Genomic DNA, 16,593 nt, shown 5'->3' on the forward strand with positions numbered 1-16,593 from the left:
ACGTGGGTCTTCATTCACGCTCCTGTCGGCGAGAACGTACTGCACAGGCGCAGTAAGAGAAGACCTCGTACTGTGCCTGCACAGGACACTCTCTCAGATGGGAGCGCGAATGAGGATGAGCGTGGCCAAGGACGTGCAGGTGCAGTGCGAAACTAAGCTGCTGCGGGGGAACGGAGGATCGTTGAGGTCCGGCGCAGGCACAGGACAGCTGCAGGGGGCTGGTAGAAGCCCCAGGTAAGAGAAACTCTCTTTTTTTGGTTTAGGTACACTTTAATCTGAGTGTCGGGACTCTACAAAGTCACATTTCCATGAAATACTCAAAAGTAGACAAAAGCAACTTTCATTGGATATGTTCCTTGTTAAAGCCACAAATGCACACACACAAAAAAGTTTGGGGAGAGCCACAAGATGGCAATGACTCTAGTATTAGTTACTTAACTTTGTATTAAACTTTTTTATATAACGGTTTTTGGATTGTGGAACGAATCATCTGAGTTTCCATAGCGCTTATGGGGAAATTTGCTTTGATATAAGAATGCTTTGGATTACAAGCATGCTTCCGGATCAAATTATGCTCACAAACCAAGGTTTCACTGTAGTTGTAATACCACATGTGTAAAGTGCTGACATGCAGTGGTGTTACAAGGCGGCCGTGCTCAGATGTGACTTCATGGGAAGCCACCTGTCTAGCGCTAGCAAGCACCTGGCTGGTGCAGGAGAGCAGCTGACTGGTGGTGAATTCATCACCTGTCATTTGCCCATGTGAAAGAGGCCTAAATCTTGCCTCAAGAAAAAGAGTTGCTGATAAACTGGTACATAGCTAGGTACTGCAGCATTCCGCAGCAATCTATGGCACACCTTCCAAACACACCCATTCTTCCCCCATGCTCACAGGATAGCTTGTTAGATTAAATCATTTTTGAGATTAATGGCAAACCATATTTCAGCTTGCATAAGCAAGTAAAACAAAGATGTAACATTCAATTATTGAATTCTGTACCAAGATAGTGACATGGGAGTGTCCCAAATTTGCCAGCGGTCAATGGATTAGTGCTGGTGTAGAAAATGAGTTAGGGTCCGTTTCCACTAGTGCCGCACGCGGCTGTGAGATGTGCGGTGGCACTTCATGGTCTGTGGGAACGCTGATGAATCCCATAAACCGTGTCATACATGGCTATGGGATTCGCAGCCTCCCGCACAGAAACTGATGGCAATGTCGGCCCAATCGCTAAGGTAAGCGATTCGGCCAGCGGCGCCACTGTCTCCTATGGCAGAGTTTCCCCGTGTGATTTGCCTGCGGGGAAACTGTGAATTCTGCCCGGTTTCCGCTCTAGCGGAAACGGGCCCTTATTTCTCTGTGCAGGTAAATGTAGCAAGGCTTTCTGTACTCCACAAAGAGTACAGATTCCAAGCTTGTAAAAAAATAAATACATAAAAGCAATTTGAGCTTCTAACAGTTTTGGAAACTCATGACTGGCTGCAAATCCAAAATGGAAAGATATAATTTAAAGCATTAAATTACAAAACATCTTGCGGAGCATGGATATACAGTAAGTCTGTAGCAATTATTTAGCAAATGTGAAGTTTCAGTTTAACGCATTTGTTTGTAGGTATGCATTGAATACTATCATGTGAACATACTGGGCTTGATTTAATAAAAATAAAAAAAAAGCGGTTTCTCAGCACGACCAAGCAAAATTGGGGTATGTCTAGTTGCTCCAAGCAACTGATCGACTTTTACTTCAGTTCTTTTTGCACCTGTCTCAATACATTTGCCCCTTTCCTGAAACGATCAGCACTTGAAAAACTGCACTACCTTGTTAACTACCTAAAGACCACGTCACGCCAATGGGCATGACCACGGCGGCAGCCTCAGGACCGCCTTACACCGATTAGCGTCAGGTCCTGGGGCCGGCTACTGCAGATCGCACATCTCCGTGATCGCCGCTAGGAGACTGTTACACGTCTATTTACTGGGTACAGCGCTGCGATCTAAGGCAAAGCTGTACAGGGGACATCTGTGTCACTCGGCTGTCCCCTCCATAGTCTCAAAAGGATCCGCTGTGATAGTCTGAAGCCTATCACAGCCGATAGCACTGATTGGCTGGCGGGGGAAGGGAGGGAGAGGGACAAAAAAAAAAAAAAAAAAAAAACACCATTTTTATTCAAAAATAAAAGATAAAAAATTTATTAAAAAATAAACAAACATCTGGGGGGCGATCAGACCCCACCAACAGAAAGCTCTGTTGGTGGGGAGAAAAGGGCGGGGAAATCACTTGTGTGCCGTGTTGTGCGGCCCTGCAGCAAGGCCTTAAAGCGCAGTGGCCAATTTAGTGAACATTGGCCTGGTCTTTAGGGAGGTTTCACACTGTGGTCCTCAAGTAGTTAAAATGAATTTAGACAGGCTGCAAATGTCAGGTATAAGTGCTTGTATCAAATGACTAGAAAGCATAAAAAAAAAAAAAGAGACACCATTCTGCTTAACAAAGGGTTGTGGGGTGGGGAAGAGACTGACAAGCCTCTCACCTGAGCTATTGATGCTTGAGGATTTCCAAGGAGATTTTTGAAGGTTCTTTTGGAGACCCATTTGAGTTGGTGAAAGAACGAAGTGTTGTAAGTGATTTGTCTGCTGAAGATATTGGTCTTCACTTTTTCCCCGATGGACAGTTTTTCCAACTCTGCCATGGTCTCTTTGTAATAGTTGCTGTTGCAGAACTCAATAGCCAACTTTTCCACTATGGTTTGACATCCTCCATCATTCACCTCTTCTGTACCTATAAAGTTAACACACAGCTTATGTAAACCTGTTCTCAGTTATCATGCTCCAGCTTGGTGATTTAGTGCTCGTATTACATTGGTAACTGACAGTTGTACATCTATTAGTGAGTAAAATACCAATTACCAATGTACAATATAATGTTTAGATTACTTGTGCAGGTCTGGATTATTTCAGGACAAAAATGTATCAACATAGGATCTGGCCAGAGCTTAAAGAGGAACTTCAGCCTAAACAAACATACTGTCATTAAGTTACATTAGTTATGTTAATTAGAATAGATAGGTAATATAATCTCTTACCCACCCGGTTTTAAAAGAACAGGCAAATGTTTGTGATTCATGGGGGCTGCCATCTTTGTCATGGGGGAAGCCATCTTGTTGGTTGAAAGGAGGTGACAAGGGCCAGGAGACACTTCCAACTATCCTGTGTCCTGATTACCCCTCCCAGCTGCACACGCTAGGCTTCAAATGTCAAATTCAAAATGTAAAAAAAAAAAAAAAATTGCACCAAAACAGCAGAACGAGAACAACAAAATCAGAAATCCCATCATGCTTTGCACAGCATCAGAGGAAAAAAGCCCGGGCAGTTTTCTTCTGTGCAGCTAAAAATGAGGCTTGTATAAGAGAAACAAAATTCTGATGCTGTGAAACTGTTAAAGAAACACAAAGCCTTTTCAGTGCTGCTGAGTCGATTTTTAGTCCGGAGGTTCACTTTAAAATGAACCTGAATCCAAATTATGTGAAAATGGGCAATCCTGTGAAAACTTTACACAGGTAGCTATCTCATGATTGCCTCATGTTTGTATCCAATGTAATTTTGCTATGTTCTGAATGCCACAACATGGCTGATTTATTTCCAGCTGAAATCAAACAAAACTATTGATCACTCTGGACAGAAAAATCAAGTTAAGAGGGGGGCGGTTGGGTGCTCAGAGGTAGGTTTCAAGGCAAACGATGAAGCCCCTCCCCCCTTCTCATGTCCCATCCACCTAAAATTTCCTCCCCAGACCCGTACAGAGTGTTGGCAGCAGAGCACGCTCTCACCTATCTGCCGGCACGCTCTTCCTGTGTTCACTCCCAAAGCTCACCACCTGTACCTCATGACCAATAATAGAAGTAAGTGGCGTGTACACACTATCTGGCAAGTTTCCCGACATAATGTGGGTTCTCAGGTTGTAGTCACTGGATCGACCAAGACATACAGAGTAGCCACAGACTGGCACTTCATGTAAATTCAAAAGTCTTCATTTGCGGCTAATGATTCATGATCTGATGTTTCGTGGCAACGGAGTGCCTCTTTATCAATGAACACGACTGCACACAATGTGCACCAGGGAAAGCCTGTGTCAGGATGCACAGACAAGCGGCAGCAGAAGTACATTTTCTGCAATCGTGTTCCTTGATACGTACATACCACGGGGTCACAATAGTACAGGCGCTCTGGGAGGGTGGGGTGGAGAGGGGACACAGGAAAAGCCCATAGTCTGATGGGTAAGTGTGCACTCCACTGCAATGCTCTGCATGGGCCTGAGGGAGTACATTTTAGATGGGGGAACATCACAACTGGGGGCCTGCATGGTGGCTCCATAGAATTTTTTAATAGATTTAAAGGTGAAATCTATTAAAAGAAATTGCAGTGTATGGCAGTAATGGACTCCTCTCTGATCAGAGGGATCCATCTGCTGATCAAATCTGGTGGCTGTCTGCAAGTATATGGCCATTTTATGGCCCGAGCTGTAAATTTTGCCGCCTCCTCCCCGCCTCAATATGCTGCTCTTTTTAGCATCCTACCACCATCTCTGATCATGTGTCATTCGTTATAAGATTAGCAGAGACTGGTCTTCAGATAACCTAAAGCAGCGTCAATGACAGAGAAAAACCTTCAGCATGGTGCCTTATGTGTGGAAAGCCTTTGTAAACAACAAAACAAAACAAAAACTTGCCTAAGATGAGGGAAGCAACTCCCTCCCTCTAGAGCAGGGGTGTCAAACTCAAATACAAAGTGGGCCAAAATTGAGCTCTGCGACTAAAGGTGCCCATACACTCGTCAGATTGGCAGCAGATAGATAAGAAATGCATCTGATGATCTATCTGATGCGTTTTTAGAACATTTTTTACCAGGATAGAATTCCAATAGATTTCAGTTTGAAATCTATTGAAATTCGATCTGATGGCATTTTTTTGCCATCAGATTTCCATTAAGGCCAATGCAAACTGATAAGCAATCTCATCAGATCGACCTAAATTTTCCACCCTGCAAGTTCGATGGAAATCCATCGAAATCGATCGAAATCGGCCGTCGGTCGGTCGATTGGCCAACCGATTTGCAATCGATCGATCGGGATCGATCGGTCGGCCAGAAAATCGGCTGAGTGTATGGGCTGCTTAAGTTGCGGGCCAACAGCAATGTCTAGTGGTCATCTCTCCCTTATAAAGTTCCCTGGTGTCTAATAGCCCCCTCATTCCCCTATACAGTTCCCTGCTGTCTAGTGGCCCTCCCCTATACAGTTGCCTGGTGTTTAGAGGTCCCCACACTTTCTTATACAGTTCCTTGGTGTTTAGTTGTCCTCCCTCCCTGATCTATACTGTTCTAGTGTTTAGTGGTTTTCTCTCCCTCCCCTATACAATTTCCTAGTGTCTAGTGGTCCCCTCTTTCCCCTATACAGTTCTCTGGTGTCTAGTGCTTTCTCCCTCCCCATATGGCTTCCCTAGTGATCTAGGGCATACCCTCCAATATAGCTTCTCTGGTGGTCTTGAGTGGGCCAAACCTAATGCAGAGTTGGAAAAACTCAGAGTGCCAGCTCCGAGTGCCAGATTTGGCTCACAGGCTGGAGTTTGACATGTATGCTCTAGAGGCTTCCTGCGTCCTCCTTCAGACCACCGCTGCTGCCTGGGACCTTCTTGAGGATTGTAACTCCATACCTCTTCATGCACAAGAGCGGCCGTGCTGAACCAGAGTGAGTGTGGCCACATCTCAATAGGGTTTGTCGGGAGGCGCCCAAGCTATATAAGTATTTGCAAAAAAATATTTTTTTCATAGAGGATTCTTATTTCGATTGAAGACTCACTGGAATGGGTAACAGGGAGTCTTTATTAAAAAACGGTTATACTGTTGACAACGCGTTTCATGGGATGCAGCCCGCTTCCTCAGGTCAATAAAACAGAAAACCTAAAATCAAAACATTTGTTTTCACCCATTAAAATAGAGTAACAGACACTTGACATTACATAACAATATCACACGGCTAGCGGGTGACTGTATATATAGATCTTTAATAACATTCTAATAATAATAATAATAATAATAATTGTCCATGTAGTTAAAAAGCAAAAAAGTGCCTAATTTTTTCGATAATTATACGCATAACTTTACAACTGACACACTGGTGCAAGGAAACTAGGTGGCATCACTAGTTATGAATGAAATTACCCATTATATCAACTGCATAGGTATGTAACTTACAATGGAGAATATTTCAGTAACATTGTTATATGCATTAAGATTATACAAATGCCCACATTAAAATGCCTGAATATAAACTATACTTTTAAAAAGTTGTAAAATTAGTAAAAGTGCATATTTTTATCTATATGAGACCACCTCATATAAAGGGGTCTGGTGTTTTATATGGGGAAGCTACAAAGAGTACCATAGTATGCTGTGCCTATAATGGGATTTCTATCCTCTGTGAAATCAAAGTGGAGAAGAAGCTCTTACCTGAAATTGTAGCTTTGGCGTGCGGGTGCGCATAGATAGAGCGCGTCTGCCCGCTCTGCCGGCTTTAATGTGTTACTGCAGGGCGATTAGAACCAGCGCTTCCAGTCCACTCGTTGTGGAGCTCCTCATCATGCATAACCTGGTCGCTCGAGTGCAAGGTCTCCTGTCTGTTGTAATGGCTGCGCCCATGTTGTGTGTGACAAGAGGCTAAAGCCCTGCAGTAATACATTTAAGCGGACAGATGCGTTCTATGCGCACCCGCACGGCAAGGCTAGAATTTCAGGTAAGAGCTTCTTCTCCGCTTTGATTTCAGAGGATAGAAATCCCATTATAGGCACAGCATACTATGGTACTCTTTGTAGCTTCCCCACATAAAACACCAGACCCCCACAAAAAAAAACAAAATTTCTTTAAAACCTGGAGACCGTTTATTACAAAGACCTTTTCTAAAGGAGAAATAATTGAGGTAGTATTACCTTTCAAAGATACAAAATGGTATTTAACAGAACATTTGTTGGGCACATTAGGGAAGCTAAAGGTGACATAGGTGTTTATCCTATAAAAGTTTGGAACCAGAGACAAGGGAGGGTGGGAGGGCCGGGGGAGGGGGGGGAAGGAAAGGGGTTAAAAAGGTTTTGTCCAATAGGGCATATTTGTCGGACTAAGGTGGAGTTCTAATAAATGTTTAACTGAACCTTAATTTAGTATATAAATAATATATTTTCAAGATAAGGAAGTTATACTATATTTCACCTGATTTTGATATAACACCTTGTAATTGTGTAAATTTTATGATTCTGTTGGACAAAGTGAAAACCAAATAACAATTTGTCTTAAAAAAAAAACACCAGACCCCTTTTATACGAGGGGGGGGGGGGGTCATATAGATAAAAATATGCACTTTTACTAATTTTACAACTTTTTAAAAATATAGTTTATATTCAGGCATTTTAATGCGGGCATTTGTGTAATCGTGAAGCATATAACATTGTTATTGAAATATTCTCCATTGTAAGTTACATACCTATGCAGTTGATATAATGGCTAATTTCATTCATAACTAGTGATGCCACCTAGTTTCCTTGCACCGGTGTGTCAGTTGTAAAGTTATGCATATAATTGTCAAAAATTAGGCACTTTTTTGATTTTTAACTACATGGAAGTTTATTATTATTATTAGAATTTTATTAACCTATTTTGGTTCCTGGACGTAGAAACTACGTCCAGGAACCATGCGCACTACCGCGCGCTCCCGCGGCCGATCGCGAGCGTGCACGCGCACTCCCGGCCGCGGATTCGGTAGCCAAGGAATCAATGTATCGGGCTATGGTGCCCGATCACGGATTCCTCTCCCCCGCTGAAAAAGCGACAGCTTCTCTCGGAAGCTGTGCTTTTTCTGGCTGTTCCCTCCCCGATGCGTCACTCTAAGCGTGTGTTACGCTTAGAGTGACGTCGTGTAAACAAACTCATGGCCTCTTGTGGCCAAAAAGTAATACTACAACTGAAAGTAAAAAAAAAAAAAAAAAAAAAAAAAAAAAAATTAACACACATTTACATTATAAATCTATTGTTTACCTCCCACCCTCCCAAAACTACCCAAATAAATTGTTTACTATAAAAAAAAAAAAACCATTACAATAAAAAAAAAAAAAAACATGTAAATATTTACCTAAGGGTCTAAACTTTTTAAATATCAATGTAAAGATGAAATATTTCTATATTTTTTTATTTTAAACTTGTAAATAGTGATAGATGCAAAATGGAAAAAAATGCACCTTTATTTCCAAATAAAATATTGTCGCCATACATTGTGATAGGGACATAATTTTAACGGTGTAATAACCGGGACATATGGGCAAATACAATACGTGAGTTTTAATTATGGAGGCATGTGTTATTTTAAAACTATAATGGCTGAAAACTGAGAAATAATGAATTTTTCCATTTTTTTCTTATTCTTCCTGTTAAAATGCATTTACAGTAAAGTGGCGCTTAGAAAAATGTACCCCCCAAAGAAAGCCTAATTGGTGGCGGAAAAAAACAAGATATAGATCAGTTCATTGTGATAAGTAGTGATAAAGTTATAGGCTAATGAATGGGAGGTGAACATTTCTCACGTGAAAACGACGGAACGCGAATGGGTTAAAGATCTATATATACAGTCTACCACAATAAGCAGTGTATATTATATATCACAATAGGTAACCAGCTACCAATGGGGCAGCTGTAGTGGGTGTTGCATGCACTTGTGTGCTCCTCGGACCGGGCTACAATTAAGGCAGACCTGATGTGCATACGGCAGGCAAGTGCAACATACAAGGCGTATAGCGAGTCCCATGAGTTAGCTATCCATTGTACGTGGTAATAGGAGTAATTCAACAGCTAGCCGTGTGATATTGTTATGTAATGTCAAGTGTCTGTTACTCTATTTTAATGGGTGAAAACAAATGTTTTGATTTTAGGTTTTCTGTTTTATTGACCTGAGGAAGCAGGCTGTGTCCCGTGAAACGAGTTGTAAACAGTATAACCGTTTTTAATAAAGACTTCCTGTTACCCATTCCAGTGAGTCTTCAGTAGAGGCAAGAAACCTAATTTTATTATTTTTTAGCGAATACTTATATAGCTTGGGTGCCTAGCCACAAAACCTACTGAGTACCCCAACACCTCTCACAGAGGTGAAGATATCTACTATATTGGGATTTATTCAACTAGTGGAGGAGACCAAAGGAGGAGAGCGACCGCCCAGTTCCAGAGCAGGCCGGGCGACCGAGCAGGAACGGTCAAAATTTCCCACACGCGTATATGTTGGTTGCAGGACTGCAACCCATCCTTGTGAGTATTATCTACAAATTGAACCACCAGGGCTTTAACGATACTGCACTATTGGGCTCCTGGTCTTCCTTTCCTCAATAAACGGGGACTCTGTTTCAAGTGACAGAAATTCCCCGGATCTGTTACACTACCTGTGGCCACATCTGCACAATAAGAGCCGTTCCTGGGCAAGCGGCTCTGAATTATTGGGCAGTCACGGTCATACTTGCACAGGGGCAGTACAGCCGCACTTGTGCATGAAGAGGAGCATGTCCACGTAACATATCTGACAAGCTCTTGCTGGATATGTTCTGCGGATCTGTGCACTGCAATGATGGGGCCAGGAGGACCTGGGACACTTCTCCAGGATCCAGTGACTTCCCTCTTCACAGGTTCTTTGTTTTTACTATTTTTGCCTCGGGTACACTTCTATTAATAATATGCTAATCTCAGCCTGGCCACAAAGGAAGAGCATATCTTTCTACTCCTGTGACTGATGAACTTGAGAGAATAATATATATATATACATACATACATACATACATACATACATACATACATACATACATACATACATACATACATACATATACATATATACACACATACATATATACATACATCCACATCCCTTCCGCAATCGTCTTGGCTCTGGTGATACATTTGGCCTTTATGTCAGGAGATCAACCACTGTTTCTTGTAATAACTTCAGCGCCTGATCATGTGATTATAGCGGATAAACTTGTTCACTTTTAGCATATATCCTAAGGCTTAGCTATTAGGACCTAAGCTATGTAAACAATTGAAATTCTGCAGTAAAGTCTGGCAATAACCTTACAAGGCATGGAGCTGACATGAAAAACATGTTTAACTGCAACTGCTGTTCTCTTTAGTAAAGGTTTATTTTTGCACCTGCATTTTAAATAATTTCACAACTTGAACTGAAATGTAACCCTTCTTTGTCCTAGGTGATTGGAGAGGAAGGGATAAGAAGCGTTGTAAGAATTTTATTGCTTTCTGCTGATGTAACAACTGGCTTCAGTTTGAAATCCCAACCACTCAGCTGCAAAATATGATTTTACTGCTCGTCGCTGGACAGACCATGTCTTGGCAATATCATACTCAGCATGACTGGTTACTCAGCAAGCGAGGAGAAATATCAATGAGAGCAGTGGATATACATAAATCATTAATTGACACAGATTTCACTTCACAGAGTTCTACTTTAGCGCAGACCATGACTTATGTACCTAAGTCCACTTCTTCCAGTTTGCTTAAGGCAACAGCACTTGAGTCTCCGTTGATAACATCCAGAAAGAAGTCAGCAGGATTATTATGTGCTTCACAGACATAGCCTATAAAACAGAACAGTGCATGACGTTAACTACATATGGACTTGGTTTTGCAAAGGTACAGAATTGAAGAGACAAAATAGAAAAAAAAAAAAAGTATCTATACAAGGACATCATGCAACTTTAAAAGCAACATACAACTTTAGAGCAACTCCGTGAAATAGCCTGGTCTAAAACAACATTGTGTAGGCCCTATAGTATAGGGCCTACACAATGTTGTTTTAGACTAGGGCCTATACTATGCAGGCCTTGTTTTTCTGAGTTTAGGCATGGTGGGAAAGCAGCACATACCTAAAGTGACCATGCCCATCAAAAGTCATTCTGCTTTAATTCTCATCCATCTAACTACACTACAAGTGGTAAGATTGTATCATTAGCGGGCACCTTAAGATTTGATAAAATTGTTCAATCAAGAGAGTGAGAGGTAATTAGCAGTTTAGTCAGTATATTGGAAAACTATAGCTAACTGCTTTCTAAAGTACATCAGACACTGTAGTTTTCTCCAGAGGCTTTGAAGTTATCCAGAACGGAACAGATTACCCAAGTGCATGCTCCCAGCCAATAAAGGTTGGTAGAATTAATCTCTACCTCATTCAAATAGGCGGGTCAGTTTGCTAGCTAAAGAGAATAAAATTAAAAAACCTATGCAGCCAATAACTTTTAAAAGACATGTTTTGACCAAAAATATAAAAAAATCAAAATGTCAGTCCTATTAAATATAATGCCCAATCCAATGACACCTCATGGACTGCTCATTTAAGTGCAGGTAATGGGATTTTTGATGGGTACAGCAAGAATATAAGGGAAATAAACACTGCTGATTGCCAAGCTTCTGAAAGCCTTGAATTTGCTTCAATTGTCAAGTACCAGGTCTTCCATAGATGTCATAACACCCTATAGGCTCATACACACATCAGACCATAGTCTTTGGAAAATGAAAGATCACAGACCAATTTTACCCCCTTCCATGTAGTATGAGAGCCATACTCTACACAGTCTATTCTATGGAGCTGAACTCCCCATCAGACAGAAATCTTTGCAAGGTGATGTACACAAAGATGCTGTACACATTCAAAAGATCAGTATCTGCAAAAGATCTGGTCCTGCAAAAGATCTGTTCCTGCAAAAGATCTGTTCCTGCAAAAGATCTGTTCCTGCAAAATGCATTCATAGTCTATGATATCTGCAGATCATCATACACACCTTGTTTAACATTCATCTGCAGATCAGATCCACCAGGATGGATTTTCAGATCTGCAGATGATTGTCTGATCAGCAGATGAATGCCAGTTAAACAAGGTGTGTATGTGGATCTGCAGACCTCATAGACTATGAATGCAATTTGCAGGAACGGATCTTTGGCAGGAACAGATCTTTTGCAGATACTGATCTTTTGTGTCTGTACAGCACCTGTGTGTGCAGCATCTTGCAAAGATTTTTTTTCTGATGGGGAGTTCAGCTCCATAGAAAAGACTGTGTAGAGTATGGCTCTCATACTACATGGAAAAGGGTCAAATTGATCTGTGATCTTTCATTTTCAAAAGACTATGGTCTGATGTGTGTATGTGGCCTCTGACCCTTATCCAATTAACTTTTTCTCCTGAGTTTTTTTCCCCTGGAGATACTTTTTCATCTTATTCAAAAATAGTACTTAGCAATTCAAAAATGTATTAAAAAGTAAGTTAAAAGTAATTAACTTATTTTGAATATTTTCTTGTATAGTGGAAGCTTTAAAGTAAACCAGAGACGATAATATAGAAAGATTTGCTACTTACCCGGGGCTTCCTCCAGCCCCATAAGCACGTCTGAGTTCCTTACCAGCCTCCAGTGGACTGACACGACTGAACCAGTCACCGGGTCTGATTGCAGCTGAAAGGCAGACCGCGGGAGAACGGCGAGGGACTCAGACATGCTTATGGGGCTAGAGGAAGGCCCAAGTAAGTATAATTACCGCCTCTGGTACACTTTAAAGGTATTTTATGGGTAAGGTTTGAAGAGATCTCCTTGGAGAAAACAAGAGAAAAGTTGATAGAATATGGGCCTATATTGCCAAAAGTATTAGGACTTCTGCCTTTACATAAATAAACTTTAATGACATCACATTCTTAATCCATAGGCTTTAACATGGAGTTGGCCTGCTATTTGCAGATATTACAGCTCTTGTAGGAAGGCTTTCTACAAGGTTCAGGAGTGTGTTTATGGGAAGTTTTGACCATTCTTCCAGAAGAGCATTTGTGAGGTCACGCACTGTTTGAGAAACCGCGGAAAAGCCGCCGCGAGTACTCAGAGTAAGGCGGCTAATTCCACGTCCAACATGGCAGCTTGCGCGCATGGGCCTGCATCCACTAGCCTGACGGAGCGCGGAGAAACCGCTGCATGCCCAGTAAACAAGGCGGCGGAGTCCGCGTCCGACACGGCGGTTTGCACGCATGGGCCTACCACTAGCAGTATGGCTGAACGCGGGGAAACCGCCGCATGCTCTGACAGCGGTGCGGCTGGCCCCGCGTTTAAACCAGCAGATACATTACAACACATGTCTGGTGTGGCTGGGACTGATAGTCCATACAGGTTCAGAAGGACGCGCGCTGAGAGGCAGAGCCTTTATGACAGTCAGAAGGGTGTCAGCTGATCCAGCCGATCAGCTGACAATTCTATCAGGTTTCATTGGTCCAGCACTTAGGGGAGGCGCCGGAGAGCGCTTGTGTATATATACTGGGTGCTGGTCATTTCTCTGGTGTCTGGCGTTGCGATCACTACGTGGTAGCACTCAGACCTTGTCAGTATCTGTGATATTTTCTGTGTTATTACTTCAGACTAGTTCCCGGGTGTTGATGATCAAGGAACTCACCCCCAAGACTAGGGAACTGTATTACCATTCTGTTATACTTCAGACTAGTTCCAGGGTGTTGATGATCAAGGAACTCACCCCCAAGACTAGGGAACTGTATTATCACTCTGTTATATATCAGACTAGTTACAGGGTGTTGATGATCACGGAGCTCATACCTAAGACTAGGCATTGTTATTATCTGTTATGACTTTCTGCTTTCCTGACAACTCTCTTGATCTCTGATTTGGTACTTCGCTATATCTGATACTCTGTTGCTGAACCCTGCTTGTCCTAAGATTCCGAATCTGTCTCCTGGCTCTGTATCTGATCTGTCTGTCTGGTGCCGACCTGGCCTGTCCGACCTCGAGAACTATCTTCCCTGTTTGGAGATAGTTCACAGACCTGTCAGTGACACTTCACCATTGGTGTCACTCACTCTCTGGTCCTTCCCACTCTCAGCCTGGCTCCGCCCCTTGGGTAGCATTAGACCATTGGAAGGAACCGGTTCTCTGAGCAGTATCTCTTACTGCCTTGCACCCTCTATACGGGTGCTCTCCTCAAAGTATTACTGTTGCACCAAACACTCATATTACTCAGGTGTCCAGAGGTTAGAAATATATCTGATTATCGGTGATACTGCAGATCATCAATAATCGGGTATATATCTGTATTTTCGGTGATACTGCAGATCACCGATGATCAGATCCTCTCTGTGTTACACCGATCGTTACACCCACACCATACTCTGCCTCCTCCAGACTTTACACTTAGCACAGTGCAAATCAGGCAAGCGCCATTTTCTTGGCATCACCAAAACCCAGACTCACTACAGAGTAAATGTCTCCACTGCTCTAGAGTACAGTGGTTGTGTGCTTTACACCACAGATGGCCACATTAAGTGTGGATGTCTGTAACTCTGCAGAAAGTTGGGGACTTCTGTGTAATAAATATGCAGCATGTGCTGAGCCCGCTCTGTGAATTTACATGACCTACCACTTCATGGTTGATTTTCTGTTGCAACCAATTGCTTCCACTCAGTTACAATACCACTAACAGGAAACAGTGGACAATTTAATAGCAAGGAAATCACATAAATAGACTTACTGCACAGGTAGCATCACTGCACTAAAGTTGGAATTCACTGAGCTCCTGCAAGCAACCTATCCTTTCACAAATGTTTGTAGAATTAGTCTGCATACCTAGAAGCTTGATTTTATAAACCTGTGGCCAGTAATTTAAACACCTGAATGTAATGATCTGGAGGGGGTCTTCCAATATTTATGTCAATATAGTGTACTTTCATACATAAAATTCCATTTACTTAGAATCCCTTCATCATTTTCATATGAAATACAAACTAGTCAGATTTCACTTCCTTCAAGGGACCCTGAACACAAAAAATAAATTAGAATCTGGACTTACCTGGGGCTTCCTTCAGCCCCCAGTAGCCCACAAGTTCTTTCGGCATCCTCTGTGTCCCTTCTATAGTCCCGGTGGCGGCTCCGTTAACCCAGCGACTTTGGATGAAGTTGCACATGCGTGGCCCATCCAAGCACCTGACGCTTCACCGCGGTTCTTAAAAGACTGAACCGTTGAGCCAAAGTCGCCGTGTTAACGGGACCACGGAAGTGACCCAGAGGATGCAGAAGGACCTCGCGGGCTACGGGGGGCTGGAGGAAACCCCTGGTAAGTCCAGTTCAATTTTTTTTGTGTATAACTGTAGCAAGAGGGCCATGGATGATGCCATAATTATTTCCTTTTAAGCAAATAGATCAGTTGGGCTGCTAGGCAACTGTGTGTAGTGCTTAAAATCAGGGCTGTGGAGTCGGTCCAAAAATCCACCGACTCCGACTCCTCGGTTTAGGATTCCACCGACTCCGACTCCTCGACTCCGACTCCTCTAATTTGCATATTACAATTTTGTTGATTAAAAGTATGTAACATGAAATTCGTCTCTTACCTGCCAACGCTTAGGAATTTTACAAGACAACTGAAGTGAGAAGGATATGTAGACTGCCATATTTATTCCCTTTAGACTAAAACTAGTCCTTGGTAAGAGTACTTGTAAAAGGTACAAACCGGAACCAAGAACATCTATCAGGCCCTAGGCAATGTAAGTGTGGGTACATGTAAGAATGATGTGCAGGTACTCTGCAGGGGAATGAGGAGATTGTAAACAGACAACACCTCTGTGTTCAATGTGCACAGCATTCTCAGTGGATTCCCTGCAGCTCTGTGGGGAGTGCATATGTAGAGTATAGTACTACTGTGTAACAAAGTAAACCTGAGACAGATGAAATTAAAGTTTTATACATACCTGGGGCTTCCTCCAGCCGCCTTCAGGATAATCAGTCCCTCGTTGTCCTCCTCCACCACCTGGATCTTCTGCTATGAGTCCAGGTACTTGAGCCAGTCGGGCGCAGTGCGCATGCACACACTCCGCCGCCAGGAGCATACTACACCTGTGCAGCACTATTGCGCAGGTGCAGAATGTTCCTGGCTGTGGGAGCGGCATGCGGCCGGACAGCGCTGACTGGCTGAATTACCAGGACTCATAGCAGAAGATCCGGGTGGTGGAGGACAGAGAGGGACCGATTAGCCTGAAGGGGGCTGGAGGAAGCCCCAGGTATGTATAAAACTTTACTTTTCATCCGTCTCAGTTACCCTTTAATTTGAAGTCACCAAACCAAATTTCAACAACATATCAAATTATTTAATTTCATCAGCAAAGGGAGTGCATACATTTGCATAAATCAGCATCAGTGCAGAATTATTTCCATCTCATTGACCATCTCTATTAGTGACACAGCTACAAATCAGGCTTTATTCTTACAGCATAGATGTTATTTAGTAAATATAAGAGATTCCTGTGTACATATCATATATACAGTCACAATCAGATATGTATATCTGACCTTAAAATTACAGGGACTGCTTTATTGAAGCAGCACAAGTAACTAATTTTGATTGGTTTATTTCATTTTTGTGGACTAAGCACAGCTATTACTGTATATATACACATTATTTTTAATGACTATTATCTGAGAAATAGAACATTTTATCATATTTTCTATTTTAATTACAGTTACAAATTCATTAGGAGT

The 16,593-nt window shown here is 42.3% G+C and overlaps 1 protein-coding gene across 1 annotated transcript in view; it reads right to left on the bottom strand.

The window, feature by feature from the left end:
- LOC137543817 (broad substrate specificity ATP-binding cassette transporter ABCG2-like) overlaps positions 1-16,593 on the bottom strand; it is a 104,296-nt gene that overhangs the window by 32,801 nt on the left and 54,902 nt on the right. The window contains exons 8-9 of the mRNA XM_068264903.1: positions 10,558-10,662; positions 2,527-2,774 (exon numbers count right to left, since the gene is read on the bottom strand). Coding sequence (XP_068121004.1) covers positions 2,527-2,774; positions 10,558-10,662 — 353 coding nt within the window. The remainder of the gene's footprint in view (positions 1-2,526; positions 2,775-10,557; positions 10,663-16,593) is intronic.

Source organism: Hyperolius riggenbachi, unplaced genomic scaffold (assembly GCF_040937935.1).
Source record: "Hyperolius riggenbachi isolate aHypRig1 unplaced genomic scaffold, aHypRig1.pri scaffold_211, whole genome shotgun sequence".
Classification (NCBI taxonomy): domain Eukaryota; kingdom Metazoa; phylum Chordata; class Amphibia; order Anura; family Hyperoliidae; genus Hyperolius; species Hyperolius riggenbachi.